The 22794-nt window shown below is 39.7% G+C and overlaps 2 protein-coding genes across 3 annotated transcripts in view; one reads left to right on the top strand and one right to left on the bottom strand.

Annotated features, from left to right (window-relative positions):
• Window positions 1-9939, bottom strand: part of ACYP2 (acylphosphatase 2) — a 74800-nt gene extending 64861 nt beyond the window's left edge. Inside the window, exon 1 of the mRNA XM_083363047.1 lies at window positions 9875-9939. The gene's annotated coding sequence lies outside the window, so the exon portion shown is untranslated. The remainder of the gene's footprint in view (window positions 1-9874) is intronic.
• Window positions 9940-12144: 2205 nt separating this feature from the next.
• The window catches only part of PSME4 (proteasome activator subunit 4), a 95336-nt gene continuing 84686 nt past the window's right edge, over window positions 12145-22794 (top strand). The window contains exon 1 of one of the 2 annotated variants that reach the window (XM_083373172.1): window positions 12145-12658. In XM_083373172.1, coding sequence (XP_083229298.1) covers window positions 12432-12658 — 227 coding nt within the window. In that variant the 5' untranslated portion in view covers window positions 12145-12431. The remainder of the gene's footprint in view (window positions 12659-22794) is intronic. The other variant, XM_083373171.1, reaches the window with a different exon arrangement.

Here is a 22794-nt window from a genome sequence, read left to right as displayed (position 1 = left end):
CCTTTCAGCACCAGATACATCCACACCTGGGTGTCCTTTCGGCTTTGGCCTAGTCGCTTCATTCTTTCTGGCTCTACTAGTACTAGCCCTCTGCTCTTCCCCAGTAGAATATTGGACGCTTTCCAACCTGAGGGGCTCATCTTCCAGCGTCATATCTTTTTTTCATTTTGGTACCGTCCATGGGGTTTTCATGGCAAAGATACTGGAGTGGGTTGCCATTTCCTTCTCCAGTGGATCACGTTTTGTCAGAACTCTCTGCTATGACCTGTCCATCTTGGGTGGCCCTGCACGGCATAGCTCATAGCTTCATTGAATTACGCAAGCCCCTTTGCCACAAGGCAGTAATCCATGAAGGGGAACTTCATATAGAAACAAGATATTTTATCTCTAGTCCTACCTTTTCCCATTACAAATGGCACGTGGTACTTTTCTGAAATTTGATGCTGTTCTGTAATATCTATTCCCTTTCACCTCTCAATTCTTTCTGCTTGGTTTAGTCTTATAAGGCTGCCTGACTCCATTACAATTCTGTGCAATATACATGTTAAAATAACTCATAAATACAAACAAAAGAACAGGCTTTCCCCCCCACGCTCCCTCCCACAAAGTGCAAGGTATAAAGGGGGCAAAACCACTCTAGATTTTTGGGATTCTTGACTATTATGAATAATCTTTTATTATTAGAACAATTATTTTAAAATATTAAAATATTTTAAAACCCATTTCAAATGCATCTAACAGAAAGAGATTTAAAAATAAGTAGATATAATGTCCCTTACTGACTTTCTTGTTTTTGGTTTTTGGAAAAGTCTTGTTAAGGGATAAAGTATAAAAGCTCTGCTGTAGATTATATTGCAATAGACCAGACATGTCAAACACAAGGCCCGGGGGACGGATTCGGCCCGCGAAGTGGTTTCATGTGGCCCACGACGCCATCCTGGCAACAGTGAGGGAACGGCCCCCACTGCCATGGCCCTGGCCCAGAGACCCTCCTTCTGCCAGAGACCCTCAGATCTGTCCCACTCCTGCCCGGGCCCCCATAGGCACCCTTGATGCGAATGATGTAGAGCTGGCCACGCCCACCCAGTAGGCCATAGGCACTCTAGCCATGCCCACCCAGTAGGCCACGCCCACCCTGGCCATACCCACCCGGCCCCCTGAGGGCAACTGCAATGCTGATGCGGCCCTCAATGAAATTGAGTTTGACACCCCTGCAATAGACTAAACATGATTTATTTAAAATCACTTCGACTGACACTTTGTACTCAAAGTTGTTTCCTAGGAAACGGAGGAATTAATTCTTGCCCTTTTCATCCAATAATGGCAATCATGTGGCTGCCCAAGACCACATGAAAGAATTTAAGCAACAGGGAAGTGTGTGGGTTGTCCTTGACTTGAAATTTGAAGATGGTGATTTGCCATCAATTACATCAACCAAAAGTGTGAATCAGTTTAATGCATTTTCAATAACAACCCACTGTTTCTGACAGCAAAAGAAGCTGTCATTAACAATTCAGGATTCTGAGGAGGTTTTTTTTTTCAAGCAGGCTTTTCAGTTAAATTTTTCTGGATAGATTCACATCACAATCAGATTTCTTTTAAGACAGTTACTTTCATTGGACAATGAGCCAAACATTCAAAGAGCATATATTACCGTATTTTCCGGCGTTTAAGACGACTGGGTGTATAAGACGACCCCCCAACTTTTGAGATGATTTTCAAGATTTTTCGTCTTATACGCCGGAAAATCAGCGAGCCCGGGAAGGCACGCCCTCCCCTCTCACTGTGGAGCAAGCAGGGCAGGCTGGCGTCTGGCGGGAGCCGGCAGGGCAGTCCTGTGCACGCGCACGCTCCCCGGCTGTTAAGGAGCACTCCTTAGCTCCCCAGCTCCTAAGGAGTCCTCGGGGATGCTGCCTCAAGAGGGAAGAGCGTCGGGCGGGAGCCGGCAGGGCAGTCCTGCACACGCACGCACTCCCCGGCTGCTAAGGAGTGCTCCTTAACAGCCGGGGAGCGCGCACGTGCGCAGGACTGCCCTGCCGGCTCCCGCCAGACGCCAGCCTGCCCTGCTTCCTCCACAGTGAGAGGGGAGGGCGTGCCTTCCCGGGCTCGCTGATTTTCCGGCGTATAAGACAACCCCCCAACTTTTGAGATGATTTTCATGGGTTAAAAAGTCATCTTATACGCCGGAAAATATGGTATATCTAACAGAAACAAAGGAAAATTCCTTCACATTTTTCCCCTAAAATTGCCAATGCATACACACTTTTTAGTGCAGATACTCTTCCAGCAACCTGTAATACATATTTATTAGTATTCTAATGAAATTACTTTATCTTTTTCAACATTCTACATTTGTGTTTTTAGTCCTTATTGTCCAGTTACATATTAAGCCACCTCTTATTGGACAGAAGTGATTATAAGATCATCTCAAGTGATCAAAATAAGCCAGTTTAATTTTTATTGTCATTGTAGAGCAGGGGTGTCAAACTGCCTGCCTGCGAGCCTGTTTTATCATACTGAAGCCGCACCCAACCCTTTGCCGGCAATGCAAAAAGAGTTGCAATACATTGCGACACGTCACGTGACGTGGTGAGTTTGACACCTGTGTTGTAGAGATATTCCTCCCACACAGCGTACTGTATATGCTTTCCTCCATTTCTTCTCTGAACCTGGAATTTAGTATTACAGACGTCTAATGTGCAACTAAATTTACATCAAATTAAACACTGACATGTTTTAGAAAACATAATGGATGGTTCATACTTAATTCTTATGCCATAAATTATAATTTAATAACCATAATACAATAAATTAAAAACAAACAAAAGATGCTACAGTTTAGTGTTCTCTAGACACTTTTATTTAACCTTAGTTAATCTCAGGCAAAAAGCCTCACTGCCCTTACTTAAAAACTGATTATGCTGGTGTTAGTTGATTTAAAACAGAAGGCTGTTGGGTGCAAAAGTGCGTCAGCAGTTTGCTGAGTTGATAACCACAGCAGTGGTAATTCTCTTCAATGGAGCAAATGCATTTCTTTCAGTTTTAAAACTTGGATCTCTTCATTTGTTCTCCAGCTGAGTACCAGGAAATGACAGGTGGTAATGGTGCTGTTTTGAATACTATCAGTCAGTATTCCTCCCACTTAACAAGAAAAAGTTAGTGTTACAAGCTGTGCAGATAGAATTTTAGATTCAAGATATTAAAGTACCCATTATGTGAGTCAGGAACCGACTGTGCCTTTTTCACGTTCAATGACAAGTAAAATGTTGCAAAAACTGAACAGATGGATTTAGCTCTGATTCATAGCCTATACATGTTTATTATAAAAGTATTGTCTTTCTGGTTCAATGTTAGAAAGGAGTAAAAAAATTCAATTACGGTATTTCCTTTTTTAGAAACAAAAATGCAGTGCTCACATCAGTGATAGACTGTTGAAATAGTCATTGTGAAAATTCCTCCGTTTTCTTATTCCAAACTTTGCAGGTGGAAATCATCACTCTGAATTGTACAGCAACAAATGCAGCACCTGCAACATTTGTGGTATATGAAAGAAGTGTTTTTTACATACTAGCACCTGGGCTGTTACATTTTATACAAATTGCAGTTTCTGAGTAGATTTCAAAGGATACCCATGCAACATGCTCTTTAGCAATCTAATCAGGAGGTAATAAAAGTGTGAGTCATTGTAACCAGAACCTACTTCCCCCAAAGGACTAGAAATGGCATACCAACCAAACCTAGACAAAATCTCCAAAGCAATATTCCTTGCTTGTCTTTCCAATGGTTGCTTTAAGTTTAGAAGGGTTCCAATCAGTACCCACAGATCTGCTTTTTAAGTCCTACTCCATCTAGACCAGGGGTGTCAAACTGGTGGCCTGTGGGCTGGATGTGTCACATCCAGGCCATGCCCATCCCAGCTCCACAAAGGTAAAAAACATTGCAATACATCATGATACATCATGTGATGTGATCACGTTTGACACCTGTGATTTAGAGTAACAACTAGAGCAGTGAGAGAGAGGGAGGGAGAGAGAGAGAGAGAGAGAGGGAGGGAGGGAGGGAAAGAGAGAGGGGGGAGGGAGAGAGAGAATGAAATATTATTTGGGGAAAAATAATTCGGTTTTGCTGGGATTCCACTTTCTATGTTCTTCCCAGTCTAAATTTTTATAGCCTTTGGACAATGTCAGGATTTCCATCCCTTCTGATATCCTGATCATATGCATATATTGAATTCCACCTGGGCAAGAATAGTGATATGGATAAACAATTATTTTAGAGATGGGTAGCTCATGTAGATACTTGAAAACGTATGGCTCTCCTGATGAAGTTGTAGCACAACTTCTATTATTTCATATCTCAAGCCATTGAGATTCTTTTTTAGACTCTGGATCCCCAGCTAAATTAACCCAACTTTTTAATGAATAACCTCAAAAGAATTTATCTAATCCTGATTTAGGTTGCAGAATAGTCTGTAAGATTCATTGATGGTTAGATGATTCTGCAGACATGAATAGACATTGAATAGTTTGGGATAATATTCCATGTATATAATTCAAACTTTCATCTCCCTGTTTAATTGTTCTCCTAATCATTTAAAAACTAGAGAAACATTTTTGTTCTTTCTTCTCAGTGTGAGAAGGTAATCAGGTATGATATTTTCAAGTGACCAGAGCATTTCTCAATTCTAGAAAGCTAGGGAGTTTAATAGAATTGGTTATTGAGGGTAATAGGAGAATCTTGAAAAGTGAAATGTGCTTTTGACATATTAGTCTAATGAGACTGCCCATTCATATAGATGCTCTGAACTGCAATAAGTCAAAATCTCACCACAAACTGAGAATAAGATCTGTATTTTGATATATGTCAACCAAGTCAATAATCATCGTCGCCAACAGCCATTAAATAGTATCTGAATCTTGGTCACTCTGTGGATCAACACTGTCCATGCTCTTCTGTCTTGCATTGCCTCCTTCAGCTCTGCCATGGTCATCTTGGTGTCATCTTTTATAGTGTACAGCCAGTAGGTACTAGGGCTAAGTCAATAACAGACATTAGAAATAAATATCTATTAAGTGAAATAATAGATTTTACAGGATTGTGTTCAAATGCCTCTGTGAAAATACTGGAAGTTTTCTTTTTTGTATTTCACTTGTTATCCAAAGCATTTTTTGCTTCAAATAGCAACAGCTTATGTTGTGAAAAAACACTTTTGTAAGTAGACTTAAATCAGGAATTTGAATTTGTTTCTTGCTATTATTTTAAAATAAAATTGAGCTGCAGCTGTTGCCTAATCACTAGGTGGTTTTGGAAGAGAATTTCAGTTAAGAACGATATTTAAGAGATAGCTGTAGATAACATCCATCGTTATTATCATCATTTATGATGAACTGAGATTCTTCTATATGAAGTTGGTGTTTCAGCCAGATGTCTTTCAAAAGAAGCAATTTCATCCAATTTAGTTATAGTGGATTCAAATGTAATTATACTTAGAAAATACTGAAATTAATGTGACAGATTAGGTTATAGATTTCTATAGGATATAAATTGGATTAAAGCAATGTACATACATTGTGCTAAACCTTACTGTAATGTGATTTACAGTATTTAATTTTGGAATAGCATGTTGTGATGGGGGTTTCCCGATACTCCCATGTAACACCTCTGCTCCGCGAGCTGCATTGGCTTCCGGTTGCCCTCCGGGTGAGATTCAAGGTGCTGGTGATGAGCTATAAAGCCCTAAATGGCTTGGGTCCGGGATATCTGAGGGAACACCTGCTGCCGGCATCAAGCTCCCTTCGTCCTGTGCGCTCCCACAGGGAGGGTCTTCTCAGGGTACCGCCGGTAAAAGATTGCTGGCAGATAACACCCAGGGGGAGGGCCTTCTCTGTGGGTGCACGTGCACTTTGGAACCAGCTGCCCGTAGAGCTTAGGACTGCCCCTGACCTTCGCTCATTCCGCCGGGACCTGAAGACTTGGCTCTTTGAGCTTTCTGGCCTGGACTGAGAGTATTAATTGGGGTTTTAATTGGATTTTAATTGGGGTTTTATATTTATTCAAGGTTTAAATGTAATCATTTTAACTGTTCTTAATTTTTGTAATTGTTGTATTGTTATTTTAAAAACCTTGTGAACCGCCCTGAGTCCTATGGGAGAAGGGCGGTATATAAGTCTAATAAAGATAAAGATAAAGATGTTATACAAAATCAGATATTGTAAACTATCACTTATAGATTATCACTGTTGTGCACAATTTTTATGATTTAAAAAATTCTTCACTTAACCTTTGACAATGAATTGTCAAAACAGAGCAGCAGTTTTTCTTTTAAAATCTGAATGCCAAGTAAACTAGGTTTGTTAAACCTACCACACATTTAACACATCTATTTTATATATAGAAAACAGGGTTCATAAACTAGCATCCCAATTTCTATCTCCAAATGAGTTGAGAATGACCCTCATATGTAACTCTGGTGCTATTGTAAGACAGCTGCTTAATTCAGATTATAAGCTAAACAAACTAGAACTATGGTTGAGTATCAGCACATATCAATAAACTACTTAATGAATCAAATCAGTCATAATATGGAAAACACAATGTGTGTTTTTGTGTGTTTTAATTCAGTCTAATCCCTAAAGCGCTCTTGGTTATCCACATTATTAGAAAAAAGTCTTATCTGAAAACACTACATTGTAAATAGCAGACTGCAAGACTGCACTTCTGTTTTACCAAATGTCAGGGCAGTGATCAGGTGCTCAGGCAATTGGTTCTTATGGATCCAGAGACAATGAGCACTCCATTAAACAAAGAAATTTTAAGCTTTATTATTAGTTCAAGCTAAGAGTTGAAAGCATAACATAAAAAGCATACATATCAAGTAAGATAATATCCAAATCTTTTATAAGCTGCCAAGAGCTCCTTAATAATGATAGCGGAAATGCCCCATTAGTGGCCAGTTTTCACAGTACTGTTGCTAGGTTCGAAGAAGAAGCTCCCCCTTAGTAACAGTACCAGTTTTTATCAAAACCTGGCACCATGACTTCATGGCCCTGCTATAGTCAGGAGACTGCAAGACCTGACCTTGACTGGCTGGCATATGACTCCGGGATGGGAATTGAAAGTCGGAGATTTTCACAGCTGGAAAAGCTTTGAAGTTATGTGAAGATTTCCCCCTTTCCCCTTTGTTCAACAAGTGGGAGTGAAAAACAAGCAGGCTAGCTCAGAATGAGCTCTGAACTTCTACACTTTTCTTAATGTGAAGGAGAAATCAAAATATGTCACTAACTCCTCAGAATAACAATGGGTCTTCTATATTGCTACTATACCTTCCCACCTCAACATTTAAGACTGTTACAGACATAAAATCCTATATTTACAGTGGAAAGATATCCCAGCTTCTCCTCCTATTTGGGGGTCAGAAAGTTTAAAAACAAGTCAGAAATTGCTGAGCTGAGGAAAGAGGAAAATTTGACTCTTAGATTCTCAGATTAAAGTTTGGAATTTTTGGGGAAAAGTGGTGTCCAGGAAAATTAAAGCAAAGAAAAGGAAGCTTAAGGTACTATTAATGGAAGAACAGGTAACAGATGTAGGAAAGAATTTGCATGTTTCTTTCTCTGCGTTATAGCTATTATTACTCAATTAGAAGTGTAGCAATTATGAGTATTTCAGGCTTTAAAATGTAATTCAGATTGTATATGAGGAAATAATTTCTTTTCACAATCTCCTGAGATCTGGAACAATACTTTTGAAAATCTGCTCCACTCTCTTTGCAATGAATTGTATATTTTTTAAATTGAAACAGGGGAATATCATCTTGTGGTCTACCTGGAGCACTGTATTTTCTATTGTAATTCACTTTTAAAGTTGCCTTGTTTCCTTTTTCAACAGGGAATGTTGACATTTTATCATCTCAAGTACAAAGGAGGTGTTACAGTTTATCTCTTCCTTTAAAAAAAAATATTATGCATCTGTTGCAAGATTCGTCAATTCTCCAAGGAAGATATGAGTCCTTTAGCCACTTCACAATGCTATACAGAGCAGAGGTGGCACTATAAAAACTATTTCTCCCCCACACACACACGTTTTTTTCCGCCTTCTTAATCATCAAAAAGACAAAGTAACTGTGAGAACTCTGTCTCTCATATATAGAGGCTAATGGAGTAGACACCCGTTGAGAAGCTAGGATCATACCAAATAGATAGTAGCAAGAGTCTCCAAACTGCTACCCAAACAAGAGGCAGGAGCAGAATACAAAGACCCAGAGGGAAGAAATAGAGTTTTGAGATCCCAAACTTCTACCATACATGCTCAACCAGTTTCCACTACACCCTATAATAAAGTTATCAGCCAATGAAATTCAAAATAGTCAAAAGAATTCTAATGTTGCATAATTAATACTTTGCAAAATCTTGCAAAACTACTCTCTGCTAAGCAGATTTACAACTTTTTAGTGAAAGGTAGTAAAATTCTCTGCCTGTGGAAATTAGCCAGTTTGCTTACTTTACAGATCATCTATTTCAGACATCATCAAAGGCATATAAAATGAATTCAGACTAAAGAATTGAAGCATAACCAAGTCACTAGTTCATACGCAACTATAAGTGACAACAGAACAGCTCTTAATGGGAAGTTAAGGCTATGGTAATTGCAAAACTTGAATCTGAAATATTAAGGTACATTCATTTAATTAATTTCTTTATTGTGCTCAAGGTAATGTTTGTAATTTATTGTAATCTATTTGATTCTCTTTTTAGATTAAATGTGTGAGGAGGGGCAGCTCAAGGCCACATATCATACAATAAGCTGAATTCTGTTTTTTCCAGTACAATATATTTATGAACAAAATGATCTATAGTGGTGGTAAAATGGGGGCAAATGATAAAAAACCAATCTCCATCCCTTTTGTATGTTTCCAGTTGGGGAGATTTACTAGGTAGCTTATTCATATAATATGAGTCAAATTTCTCTGGACTATCACTGAAATTAATTTGTAAGTGATCCAAGAAAAAAAAGTGTGCTTGTGGATAGTTCTGCTGCTTAAAAAAACATTAGTGCAGATTAGATTTACCCATCACTTGGAAGTAAATCCATTAAGTTCAACAGAACTTATTTCACAAAATCTTAATGCATTACAGATTAATTAATATATAACAGTTTTGGTTCTTTTAAACAGGATACAAGTACCCCAAAGAGCAATTTAACTGGATAAATCTGATTCAGATTAAACCTTCTCCCTTTAATAGAAACAAATCTACTTCTTAATGCCAGGTGTATCTGTAGAATTGCAATCAACTAAATCCAAATTAAAATATTTTTAGATTAGATCTGGTGAGATTTACATGGCATAGCACATTTGGATTTAATTGTAAATAAATAAACCTTACATCACAATGTGTATACTGACTCACAGCTTCTTTCTAGATGCAATTCATAATATTGGTACTCACCTTTAAAGCTTTGAATGCCCAGGATTAGGTCATTTGTGAGTCTTCTCTCTAGATATCTGCCCATTCCACCAGCTTAAATAGGATTGTTGTAGATCTCTTCCCTTAAATGTTGTCTTCTAGTGGAACCTTGGAGCAGTGCCTTCCTCGTAACTGCACCCATCCTTTGGAATAGCTCATCTGATATTCAGAGGGTCTGTACCCTTTTGACTTTCTGAAAAGTGATGAACTGGCTCTTTCCTCAAGTATTAGGATAGGGTGAGGATAAGTAAATATTTTTATAACAAATGGATATTGTGATGCTATGGTGGAAAGCACAATGTTTCTTGTATGGGTGATATGATTATTGCTGATCTTTTGTGGGTTACCTAGGATGACTGTAGCCATATACAGTTTTCAATAAATAAATAAATACTTAAGCCCCAATTACTTACTGAATCATAGAGCATCTGGTTGGGTGACTTTGGGCCAGTCACCTTCAGCAAAACTCATCACACAGATTATTGTGGAGAAAATTGGAGACAAGGCATTAGGTATGCTTGATGGCTTGAGATGACCAAAATATATTTTTAATAAGGATAAAAATATAATAGTAATATTATATTTGCATTGTGTCATGCAAATATTGTCAGACAAGATTTTTCTTCCTGCAACATATGTCAAATGATGGTAGTAATAAGGCTATTTTCTGGAAGGGAGATGAAAAAAAGTGCTGCTGTTTTGTGTAATTTCTTCGCAGCCCATTTTTAAATTGGCGATTTAACGCATTCTTTTTGAATAGTCATAGGGCAAATTACTGAGATTAGTTAATGTGGTTCTATTTGGGATGGAAAACAGCCAGTTGTAGAGCAAAAGACCTTCATCTTCTGTCCTAATGAATCAGACTTCTTATTGTCCATACAATTTGTAGTGTTTGAAACATATTTACCCTTTATGAATTCATAGTGCTTAAAATTTGCCTTTATTCTTCTACAAGTAAATGAGCATTTACTTGTAGAGGATTTACCATTATAAAAATGAATCTGCAGTCACAGCACCACAATAATGTACCATCATCAGTTTTCTTGTGATCAGAAGGAACAAGATGGGGACAGATCATCCTGCTATTATCTATGGAGGTGCTACCAATGGACACAAATTTGATGGCACATAATCAGGTGACTGGGATCTAGTAATAATCCATTTGCTAAACCCAACTAGTAAGACAGCATATTTTATAAATCAGTTGGATTCAATGGAAACAAAAGAAAAAAAATGTATTTCATGCTCAGATTGTTGTATAGATTGGCTTAGCTTAACACTTAACTCATGCTTCATCTCAATGTGTGGTACGAATATGACCGACAATGTCTTATTCAACAAATCATGGTTTAACTAGGTCGATAGCCTCTAAAATAATATCCTGCTTAAACAGTTTATTCAAACTTTAAATTTGCTACATTCATAAAATGAAGCAAACATCAAGTCATTTATGGATTGTGCAATGTGTGAATCACCTTGCATACTCATGAAGGCTTCATATTAAAGCTATGCAGCACTTTAATTCAAGGGGAAAGGGTATTTCAAAGCACATAGGATCTGCCTGCCTCTCTTCAAACTCAATGTGCCTTTTCCTAGGTTTGTATTGCAGCTGCAGAGGACAGGCCCACAATCTTGGGAGAAGAAACAGACGCCTCAGAGAACAGCGGGCTGGTACTACTTAGTGACAGTGCCCCTATCCCAGGGGTAGGCAACCTCGGCTCTTTTATGACTCATGGACTTCAACTCCCAGAATTCCTGAGCCAGCTTGGCTGGCTCAGGAATTCTGGGAGTTGAAGTCCACGAGTCATAAAAGAGCCGAGGTTGCCTACCCCTGCCCTATCCATTTCAAAGTCTTTTTCTCCTTTCCAATCTCTACAAGTTACAGTACCCTCTTTTTCTTCATCATCCCTAATCCAAGTTCTTTGATCCACCAATCCTAGGTTCTCTCCTCATCTCTTTCCAACTAAATAAGCCACATTCTTCTATTCAGCTCTTCCTTACAACGCCCCTTTCTCTGCCCTTTTTCTCTTTGCCTTCTTCCTTCCTCTCTCTATTTCCTGCTTCTCTCGAGCTTCATTTTTTCCCCCCTTCAATAAACATCCCCCCCCCTTGAAGCTGCTCAGTTCTCCCCCTCGCCATTCATCCATCCTCCTACCGATTCGGTTCCGTCAACCTTTCTTTCTCTTTCCTTCTCCTGCCCCGGGGATTCCTTCGTTTGCCTGCTCCACCCGAAGGAAGTTTGGCTGACTTGCCTTTTAAGCGCGTCACCTCAGGCGCCTCATTTTCTCTCGCCTCTCCCCTTCGCGAGTCACACCTAACCACCATCTACACACACACACACACACACACACACACACACACACACACACACACTCCGCTTCCCCTATTACTTCGGCAGTTGAAAGGCGTTTTAAAAACCCCCCGAGCCCCGCGGCCGCTAAGGATGAGCCGGGACCGCTATGTCCGTTGGAGCGGGGAGCTCGAGCTCCTCCTGCCTCCTCAGAGCGCGCGCCGGGGAGGGACGCCGCCGCCCTTCCCCTTCAGGACCCGGGAGGGCCGGCGGCCGCCGCCGCCGCCGCCGCCGCTTTGGCTTCTCGCCGCCGCCCCTCTCTTTCTCTCTCCGGCCTGGCGGCTCTCCTTCCAGGGAACTCATCCTCGTCTCCTCCCCCTCCCTCGCAGCGGAAGTGACCTCCGCGTCGCCCGCCTGCTCTAACCAGCAGCGGCGGGCGGCAGCGGCGGCAGCAGGAGACGGCGACAAGGTCGGCGCTGCTGGGTTCGTTCGCTCTGTTGCTTCCGTCACCAGGAGCCGCTGTGTGACAGACGCTCTCGAGGCAGTCGGGTTCGGTAGCCGGGCGGCCAACAGCCGGGCCGATCCGGCGGGCGAACGCAAAGAAGCCGGCGGCGGCAGCGGAGTCTTCGGGGCGGCGGGAGACCGGCGGTTTATCCAACGGGACAAGGAAGGAGGCGGCCATGGCTAAGGCCGGCGTCGCTGCCGAGCCGCCGCCTCCCCTACCGCCGGCCCTACCGCATCCAGCCGTACAGAAGGAACTGGTGTACAATAAGCTGCTACCCTACGGCGATAAGCTAGAAGCCGAGGCCGGCTACCTCCTTGCCCAGATCAAACTGAACCTCAGCCGGGCTGTTCAGCTTCAGGAGCTTTGGCCCGGCGGCCTCTTCTGGACGAGAAAGCTTTCCACGTGAGCTTGGCTGGAGATGGGGTGGAATGGACTGCAATTTGGGTAGAGCAGGGGTCTTCAAACTTGGCCCTTTTATGACTTGTGGACTTCAACTCCCAGAATTCCTCAGCCAGCTTTGCTGGCTGAGGAATTCTGGGAGTTGAAGTCCACAAGTCATAAAAGGGCCAAGTTTGAAGACCCCTGGGGTAGAGAAAGACGGGGTGATCACAGAAAGGAACCCTTCCCTTCTCTTTTGATTCCGAGTGTGATATTGTGTCGGCTCCTTCTTTTAACTAAGGCTCGGGGGGGGGGGGCAATACTCAGTCAACCTCCCAAAGACCACCCTGGCTTGAAGCCCACCTTAGCCCTCCAACCAACACTTCCTACCCCTCTGAAGTCTGGATTTTTGCATCAAACCAGGATTTTCTTTCCTTCCCCTCTCCCCTCCCCCCCCCTTAGCCAGTCTTCCATTCACAGTAAATAAAAGAGAAGGGAAAGGGGAATTTAGGACATGTCCATTAAATAAGTAATGCTCTCTTAACAGTAATAAAACTAACAAAAGGTCGTGAACGTGGTTTCTTGAGAACAGTTTGAATTTCTATTGAACTAGGTTTCGGATTTAAGATTAAGTATCTGAAGGTACTTCTTACTTTGGTAGGGATGAACATTTACTATCCGTATTGGAAAGAAAATTGCCAAGTGTGCACTGTGCCTGCTTGTGTGTGAAATATATATTTATTACTTTTTGGAGATAAATTGGATGACTTCATTATCACTGTTTTTAAATAAGAGGGTAGGAGAGATTGGTCTGGTACATACTGAACCATTCCACCTTTGGCTATGTTTTGCCAGGACTTGAAATTTAAATTTCTTTCTACTGGAGAGCTTGAGATGGTTTATTTTTTTTAATATTAGTACTTATAATCCTTTCTTTAAGCAAAAGTTTATTTCACAGACACCTTGGGAAATTGTAGTTAAATACTTATAAAAGCAGCTGATCTAAGCAAACGAAAAGTGGGAATGGCCATGGCTGGAAACAGTAACTTTTTGTTGAAGATGGCTCAAAGGATGCTTAATCCTCTCTTTCCAGAACCTCTATTTAGCTTTTGTTTCCCACTGAAAATGCATAACTTAAAATAACATTAATGGACTCTGCCATATTTTGATTATAAAGCTGTATTTCTCTAAACTGAACAAAAATATAATTTGTTTCACATTTGGCACCTAAGGCAATGGGCAGTATATTTTTAATTAGAACAAAATTGTATGACACTGATATTATAGAGCAGGGGTGTCAAACTCAATTTCATTGAGGGCCACATCAGCATTGTGGTTGCCCTCGGGGGGGGGTATGGCCAGGGTGGGCGCGGCCTACTGGGTGGGCACAGCTGGAGTGTGTATGGCCTACTGGGTGGGCATGCCCAGCTCTACATCATTGGCATCAAGGGGGCCTATGGGGGCCTGGGCAGGAGTGGGACAGATCTGGGGGTCTCTGGCAGAAGGAGGGTCTCTGGGCCAGGACCAAGGTAGCAGGGACCGTTCCCTCACTGTTTCCAGGATGGCTTCGGGGACCACATGAAACCACTTCGCGGGCCGGATCTGGCCCCCGGGCCTTGTGTTTGACATGTCTGGTATAGAGCTTCTTGTATTAAGGATTACGTTCTGCTGCTCTTTTTAAGTACAGTAGTGAGCTTCCATGCTTCATGTCCTCTTTTTGTCTGTATTACTCCAGCATCTTAGCTTTGTTTGGTGGTATTTATCCAAGTGACACGATCAACTAGTGGAGAGGTTATAAGTAGTTGTAAGGTTGCAACTTGGCTCTTGAAGTGACCTTCTGACTGGGGCATGTGCTGGAACCTTTTCATGGGAATAAATTGCCATCACCTCAGCATGTGCAACTACTTGGGTGGGCTAATGTTAAGTGTCATCTTTCAATGCTCATTTGGACTTTAGAAGAAAAAGTTTGTTAGCTGACAGTATTAAGTAAATTAATAGTTTATTGCACTTTATAGTACAATACGCAGCTACTGAATCACCCACTACTCAGTATTCTTAAAAATAGATTATTCTCAAGACTGGGGCAGAGGTTTTGTTCAATAACTTCAGAAGATTTATTATGCTTTTTTGAAGCTGCATTATAGGGTGATAATACTACCAGCTCCAAAACAGATATTTCATTTCACTACAGAGAACAATCTAGGAGGTTTTTCTTTTTGTGGCAGTAACAAATGTTTTATTTATAAAAGGTTTATTCAAAGTCAAAATAAGCTCTTTAAATTATCTTAATTATCTTTTGGAGAATGATAAAACGACTATTATGCATCCTTCCTATTGGCAGTAGAAGAGATGAGTTTATAATACTTGCTACTTATGAAGAAAATATTATTTCATTATTTAGTATTCCATAGGCTGTATACATTCCAGTCATGACTGGTTCATGATATAACTGATTTTTGTACTAATTTAATAAAATATATTTATTTAGAAACGCTAGCACTTAGAAAAAACAATTGTCAAGATAGCAATGTTTATTGTACACCTGAACAACAATTTGGAATTACATTCAAAAATTTACAATCTATTGAAAGTCCCAGTATACATTTGGGCATTGCTCTAATATTTTTTTAAAAAAATTAAAAAATCAGTGTTATTAATATTTCATGGCCTATCTAGCACAATAAATGCTAGATAGATTGTATGTAATAGATTGCCATTCTGAATTCTGTTTGCTAGTGCTACAATGATATTTTTCAAACAACGGAAAATACAGGTATGGACAAAAGACTGAATTTATCTATCAAACTAATATGCATTCAAAAGTGTAAAGCTGATGTCTTTAAATGATTGTTCCTAGATAGGCTATTCTGCTTAATCTGTCCAGATAAAAGATTTTAGCCATTACACCAAATGCTTCTGTTCAGGTTTAAGAATAAAGAAAGATGCTTTGAATCTACTTGCCCAAAGTCTAGAAATATGAAATTTTAAAAAATGTTATGAAAGTCGTAAAACATATACGGTACTATACTACTAAAACTCTTATATATGTTTGACACTTTGTAATCTTCAGTTGGGCAAAATGCTGCATCATATGGCAAACTTTTGTGAATTAGGATAGCTTACATAATGTTGAGACCCATTCCCTTTGGAAATTTTTTTGCTGCTTTGCTGCTGCTGTTTAGTGAGATGATCATTTTTAATATTTCTTGACAGCTCCCCATAAGTTTCAAAAGACCCCTCAAAAGATACTTTCAATCCTGTTTTGAAATTACAGCCACTGCAGCATCTCCGTGTCATTTCCCCTTACAACTGGCTACAGGAAAGTTGTAGCATCCCCTACCTATCTCCCCCCACCATCCTATCTTGCCAGGTCCCCACAGGCCTTGGGCCTGTTTTTCCCCCATTGGGCTTGGTCCTCCTCTCCCTCCCATACCTATCACACACTTATCTTTGGAAGGTCTCCTGAGTCTGGACCTCATGTTGGGTAACTAAGGTAGGCCATTCCATTCCTGGGCTACAGAGAGAGCCTCAGTACTGCAGAAACTGTTAAGAAATTGGAGTGGAGTGCTCTGTCCCTGGACTGCTTGGCCCTGTCATGGAAATGGCTGCCATTTGAGTTACATGGCCGCATGGCTCAAGAACATTGAGGGATGGAGTGGGGTGATCTCCTTCCCCAATGTGAGGTCTGGAACTCTGGAGGTCTTCAAAAGATAAATGTGCAGTGGGTAACAGGCAGTGATGGTAAGGAGTCCCAAGCCCCCTGTGGTGAGCTGCTGGAAGGGAAAGGCCTGCAGGGACCTGGTATTGGGTGGAAAGCAGGCAAAATGGTTGTGGGAACCTCAAGTGGCAGGAAGTGGAGCACGGGGTGTCTTGGGGTGGGGAAAATCTTGAGAGCTCAGCTGTTAACCACATCAGCAGGTGTGGGGGTTTTAAGCAAGGAAATCTCACTTAACAGCTGTCACAATATGCAACTGTAATGGGCAGGCTCAAAATAGTCATAGGTCAAGAACTATCTATATTTCATACAGATCAAATAATTGTTTAAAAGCAAGTTATACCATGCTGCCATAATAACCAAATACACAAGGGGGGGGGGTTGTTTGTTGCCTTGGTTAGTTTCTAGTCTACTGTGCTCTTAATAATGGTAAAAAATGGTTAGGGTATGCTTGAGGAGTTAATATTCTATATAAATCTTGAATTTGTCATTGTAAGTGACTTTGTTTACAAGAAAGATTCTTAGAGTTATATTGATAAATATAAAATTACTCACATGGTTGCCTTACAAATATGTTTTGAACTTGAGTAGATGTAGTATGACATTACTTCTCCAGTAACCATGGGTTCTCCCTGACTGTGTTTACAGCAGAATGTGTTTTCATTCTAATATGAGTTATGTACTAATGCTGTCACAACGTGCTGAAGCAATGCCCAGATATTTGGTTTGGCTTCTGAAAAGTCCTGTGACTGTAGAAGATAACCATATTAACACTTCCTAGTATGTTGTAATTATATTTTAGCTGTTATTATGTTTATTAGATTTTTATTTATGTTTCTAAGATGAAATAATGGAATTATTGAATTTTCAGTGTTTGAAAAAATTGTTGAGATATCAGTTTCAATTTCCAATGTCAGTTTGTGGTCAAATATTTGAAATCTGCAGCATAATATTCATGAACTTTAAGTTATGATTATAAAAGTCCTAACTGGTACACAGGCAGTAGAGAACAGCCTGTGGTCAGTAAAGCACTTGTTACAGTTAGTTGGGCAAAGAGAAGTCATGATGCATAGCAAAGAATTGTAAATAAAATGGCTTGGTCAGCATATTTAAATATAGGAGCAGATTCATGAGAGCTTATATAGAATCAGCTTGAATCTACAGGAAGCACATTTCTTAAAGCTACGGTAAGTCTTACAGGACATACAGCTTTTATTTCACATGCTGGCTCCATTGAGAATGGGAACAATAAGTATAGTCTCATTCTCTGCTTCTGTATAGCATTTGGTGCTATACAGATCTCCCATACAGCTTTCCTGACCTGAGGTGTTTTTAATTTCCAATACTGTACTAAAAGCATCAGAACCAAGATTGATGATGCTCTTTTATTGTTCTTTAACGTCCAAAATGATTTGTACTTGTCTTCCTTATTTCAGTTCAGATACTATAAATACTGAAGCTACTATTAAGGTTATTTACTGAATTTAATTATATACAGTACTCTCTATAATATGAATAAGGGGAAATGATAGATTTGTATGACCCTTATGATAAAACTAGTAAGTCCTCTTTAATAGTAATGTGTGCCCCAGATTACCAATTTAGCATCAAATAGTTATTGTATTTTGTTCTTTATCTTCTTTGTGATCAGTGTCAGAGCCCAGTCAGTAGATGGTTTCACAGCGGGTTTATACATCCATCCAGAGCAGGATTGAGTTTTTGTAGGGCTCAGAGAATGCTGCATTACGTTTTGGGGTGCCCCTTCCCTAAGATATAGAACCAAACCTGCATTGCCTGGCTGAAAAGAATGTGTTTAGTGAGGAAACCTGACTGAGTTTGAAGAAAAAGAGACTGGAGGATGGAATCTGGTGGAATGTAGTTTGGATTCCCAGGAGGCAGGGGCTACATTCCAGGGAGCCAAGAGGTGTTTAGATAGATTGATTGGGAGAGAGTTAAGATGGCTTCTATGTAGCAATTGTCAAAGTATATCTTTAATGATGCAAGGAGCTGCTTTAGTTTGGCAAGGTATCTGTCTATAAGTGAGGGACAATAAAGAAACTGCTCAGAAGTAATTCTATTTGCCTTTCTTGGTTCTTGGAGCCTGCAAGAATCCCAGTTCTGTGGAAGCTATAAGTAAATTGGAGAAAATGGTGTATAAGCACCTGAACCCGCCTCCAGAAAAATATTCTGACTGTCCCTGACCAAAGGTAGATCATTGTCAGAACTCAGTCTCACGTTGCCTGGCCAAGCCTTCTATGAGATCCTCTGCGCTGCTCATAGCTAACTTTTAAGCCCGCTTCCAAGCCTTGCTGCTCTAATAGTACATGGGAATGATCTTGAGGGAGGAAGGGAAGAGATGCTGTCTAGGGAAGAGAGGGAGGAACCCACAATTGCTTAATGATAAGAAACTTTGGTAGAACCTGCCCTAAGTTGATCAAGCTGTAAAAAGAGAGGCAGAAGATGTGTACTTTCAGATTTGCCAGATTTTGTTAATATAGGTTTACAGTAAAGTAGAATTAGCTTATCTGGTCATTACAGTAAAGTAGAATTAGCTTATCTGGTCATGTTTCCTATCTGATTTACCAGGGAGGGCTGACAACTGCTTACATTGAATTTGGCTTTATAATGGCCCTGCCAGCTTGCCTCCAGCTCTGCAGCCTGCACAGCCCCCTGCTCACTTTGTGGGCCAGTGATCTGGCTTTGTGATCCCAATTTGCTCATGAGTTTCTAGAGGTTCTTAACTCATAATTAGAAACCTCTTGTCATAGTATATATGAAAGGTGAAGATTCTTTTGGGAAGGGAGATAAAGCCCAACTTCTTACTTCATGGATACATCCATGTAGTTCTCTTGGCAGCATATGGAAATAATTTACTGTTGTATTGTTCAAGCATATTATTACTTACAAATCTCTCTACCTACCTACGTACCTACCTACCCATCCACCTACCCATCTACAGTGAAATCATCCAGTCTGTCCACCCATCCATCTTACCACCTATCACACCTGAGTGACTGGTTGGTTTACAAATATCAGTTTAGGTCCATGATGGCGAACCTATGGCACGGGTGCCACAGGTGGCACGCAGAGCCCTCTCCCAGTCCTAGGCCTTCAGCTGGGTTTTATAAAACCTTTTCGCTTTAGGCCTCCTCCGCTGTGTGCAAAAAACCCCGGTTCAATCAATCAATCAATCATTTTCAACTTCTCGCAGGGAAAAAAAAGATCTCTCAAAGTTGGAATTGATTGATTGGATTTTTTAGTCCCAACAAGTCTGCCATTACCACCACAGCCAAAGGGCCACGCCCACCCAGCACCCGATGATACATAAGTGGGTTTTGGGTTGCAGTTTGGGTACTCGGTCTCTAAAAGGTTCGCCATCACTGTTTTAGGTATATCTTGATTATTAATTCTCATGTATGTAGGTTGAACTGGCACTACTTCAGAAGAGACAGTGTATCTAAATTTTAAAAAAATAAATTTAAGATATCTTTATTTTTAATTATTTTCTTTTTTTAAAAAAAATGACATGCAGTGTTTTTTTATTGTTGAAACTGTATTTAGAAACTACTCAGTCTTGCTCTTCCCATTCACTTTTTGATGTAATAATAATAATAATAATAATAATAATAATAATAATAATAATAATAATAATAATAATAATAATTTTATTTGTATACCGCCCTTCTCCCGAAGGACTCAGGGCAAACATATAAAAATACAAAATACAAAAATTAAAAAGGAATTAAACAAGATGCCCAAGTTGCAACAATAGATTAAAATACATTTAAAACAACAATAAAATCCAAACCCATCCCCCATCAGGCCAGGCCGGCTTGTTTGAACAAATAAGTCTTCAGATTGCGTTGGAAGGAGCGAAGGTCGGGCGCCATCCGGAGCTCAACCGGCAAATGGTTCCACAATTCCGGCGCACCCACAGAGAAGGACCTCCCCCTGGGGGCCACCAGGCGACATTCTCTGATCGGTGGCACCCTGAGGAGGCCCTCTCTGTGGGAACGCACAGGGTGGAGGGAAGTTGACGCCGGCAGCAGGTGATCCCTAAGGTATCTCTAAGATGTGACAGAATAAATAAAAAAAAAATCACTCTGCCTACAGGGAACAGCAATTTGATAGCACATTTGAATGCTGACATTCCTAGTCAACACTTTTGTATAAGAGTTCACTGCTTGTTTAATATAATAATCCCTGAAGGAAAATATTTGCTAGAGAGCGTGCACATAAAGCATTTTATCAACATGATATTAAAAGAAGTTAAAAGCTCAGTCAAATAACATAGATTTAGCATATACTAACTGCAAATAATGAGTATAAAGAACAAAGAAAAGGGCATTTCAAATAGCAGTTCTGTCCATTATCAGTTTCTGAATTAACATTTCTAACCCCTCTGTATTTTGCTAGAGTTCATAACTGTCTCCAAAGATGTACAAAAATGAATACATTAAGCAAGCTTGCTAATTGAAATAGCATGAACTTTCTTATAATAAAAAGTCTAGCTGTATTTTTTTCTTCCGTTATATGTTTAATTCTAATCATGGTTTGGTGAATAAAATATATTAATGTTGGCAAAGATATTTTACTAACTAGAAACACAGATATTATGATATTAGAAAAAATTGCAGATGAATGCAGAGTCAGCTTTTATTGTCTCAGGGATTACAGTAGTGATTTGCAAATCTAAGAGGTTCACAATATTTACTTCACAAACCTGCTGACAAAAAGTTGGTTTCCCATTTTTTGACTTACAAAAATGTCCTTCAAAATGAATCCAGATATTTAGGATAAGTATAAGGTGTTATTTTAAAGCATGTTTTGAAATATTTCATAGTTTTTATGTTAACTTGCAATGAATATAATGGTTCAATTTATTTTTTTTAGACAAGAATATTCAGGATGTTTAATAAGTGCTTCCTTATGGTTTGTCTTCCAAGATTTTTTCATGAGTACTCTTCTGCCTTAGATAGGTGACTGGGAGAATCCCACCCCCCACCTTTTCTGTGACAGCACACTCAGGGATTCATTTGGTGTCCCATCTTTCTGTCACTTAATAAAGATATTATTTGTTCGGTCCTATTGCCAGAGCATCTTGAATGTTTCTCAGTACATTACCATATACCTCCTAATTCATAGGATGTGGATAACATTATTTTGCTTTTGAGGTAGTTTTTAAATTAGGGATCCTAGGTTACATAGAATAATATGACCATTCTTGGAGCAAATGTGGGCTTCTGTTTTTAGGCATACTGACCAACATGTGCTAAAACTGATCAGCACCAATAGTAAAGGAGTTTGTAGCATGGGTATTCTTAAAGCTGGTAACCAGACCACACCTTTCTATTTTATTAAGAAGTGGTACGTGAAAACTTTTATTGACATAACCAAAATGGATGGCTGAGTTCAATAACTATGAGTCCATCCAATGATGACCATGACACATGAAATAATGCCATTTGAAATGTAGGAGTATATAATAATGCTATTGAACAAATTAATAAAATTAAAAAGTATTGTGTAACAGTGAAACTTATACTAAGATGTAATATGTACTAAACCTGGATGAAGGTAATCAATCTCTTGAGAAATGAGATTGATTAATACATCCAGGAAAGTTAAATACACTCTGGAATGTATATGATGTGCTAGACCTGGATGAAGGTAATCAATCTCTTGAGAAATGAAATTAATACACTCTGGAATGTATATGATGTACTAGACTTGGATGAAGGTAACCAATCTCTTGAGAAATAAGCTTGGCTAATACATCCAGGAAAATTAAATACATTCTGGAATGTATATGATCCGGTGTCTTCAGGATTGCTATGATTATGTATGGAAGCAGGAGTTCATAGGTTAGTGATAATTGGCTGTTATACTTTATTGAATGGTGATAACTGGAAAAACCAGGGATGAGTTGTTGGAAATACTATTCAATATTCTGAATTAATGCAATGCAGGATTTGGTTTTGGTGTTGATTAAGTGACATGCAGTACATAAAATGTATTGAACAATTCAGAAACTCAAGGATGAATAAGAATGGTGATTATCTGCTTAGAAAAAATATGTTCATTTCAAGTATATAACAAGCATGTGTGTGTCCATGAGTACAATGGAAAAGGAATGAATCAAAAAGCATGATTAAATGATTATGTGCAATAAAAGAGAATGAATGAGAGTGTGTGTGAGAGGTTCTGGTTATTTATTTAAGGGGGGGACCATTCGTTGGTAGTATCAGGAGTGGATTTAGGGAAGAAAGGGAAAGAATTGAAAGAAACTAGAGTGAAAAACTACAGGTAGTCCTTGACTTATGACCACGATTGGAGCCAGAATTTCAGTCATTGAACAAAGCAGCTATTAAGCAAAACATCATGTGATTGCTTCTCTCAACAACAAGAATCCTGATACTCCCAATTGCAGTTAAGTGGTCTCATA

The sequence above is a fragment of the Vipera ursinii genome, assembly GCF_947247035.1.
Source record: "Vipera ursinii genome assembly, chromosome: 1".
Lineage (NCBI taxonomy): Eukaryota > Metazoa > Chordata > Lepidosauria > Squamata > Viperidae > Vipera > Vipera ursinii.
The sequence above is the reverse complement of the archived record's forward strand: the minus strand, read 5'-3'. Positions and strand labels throughout refer to the sequence as shown.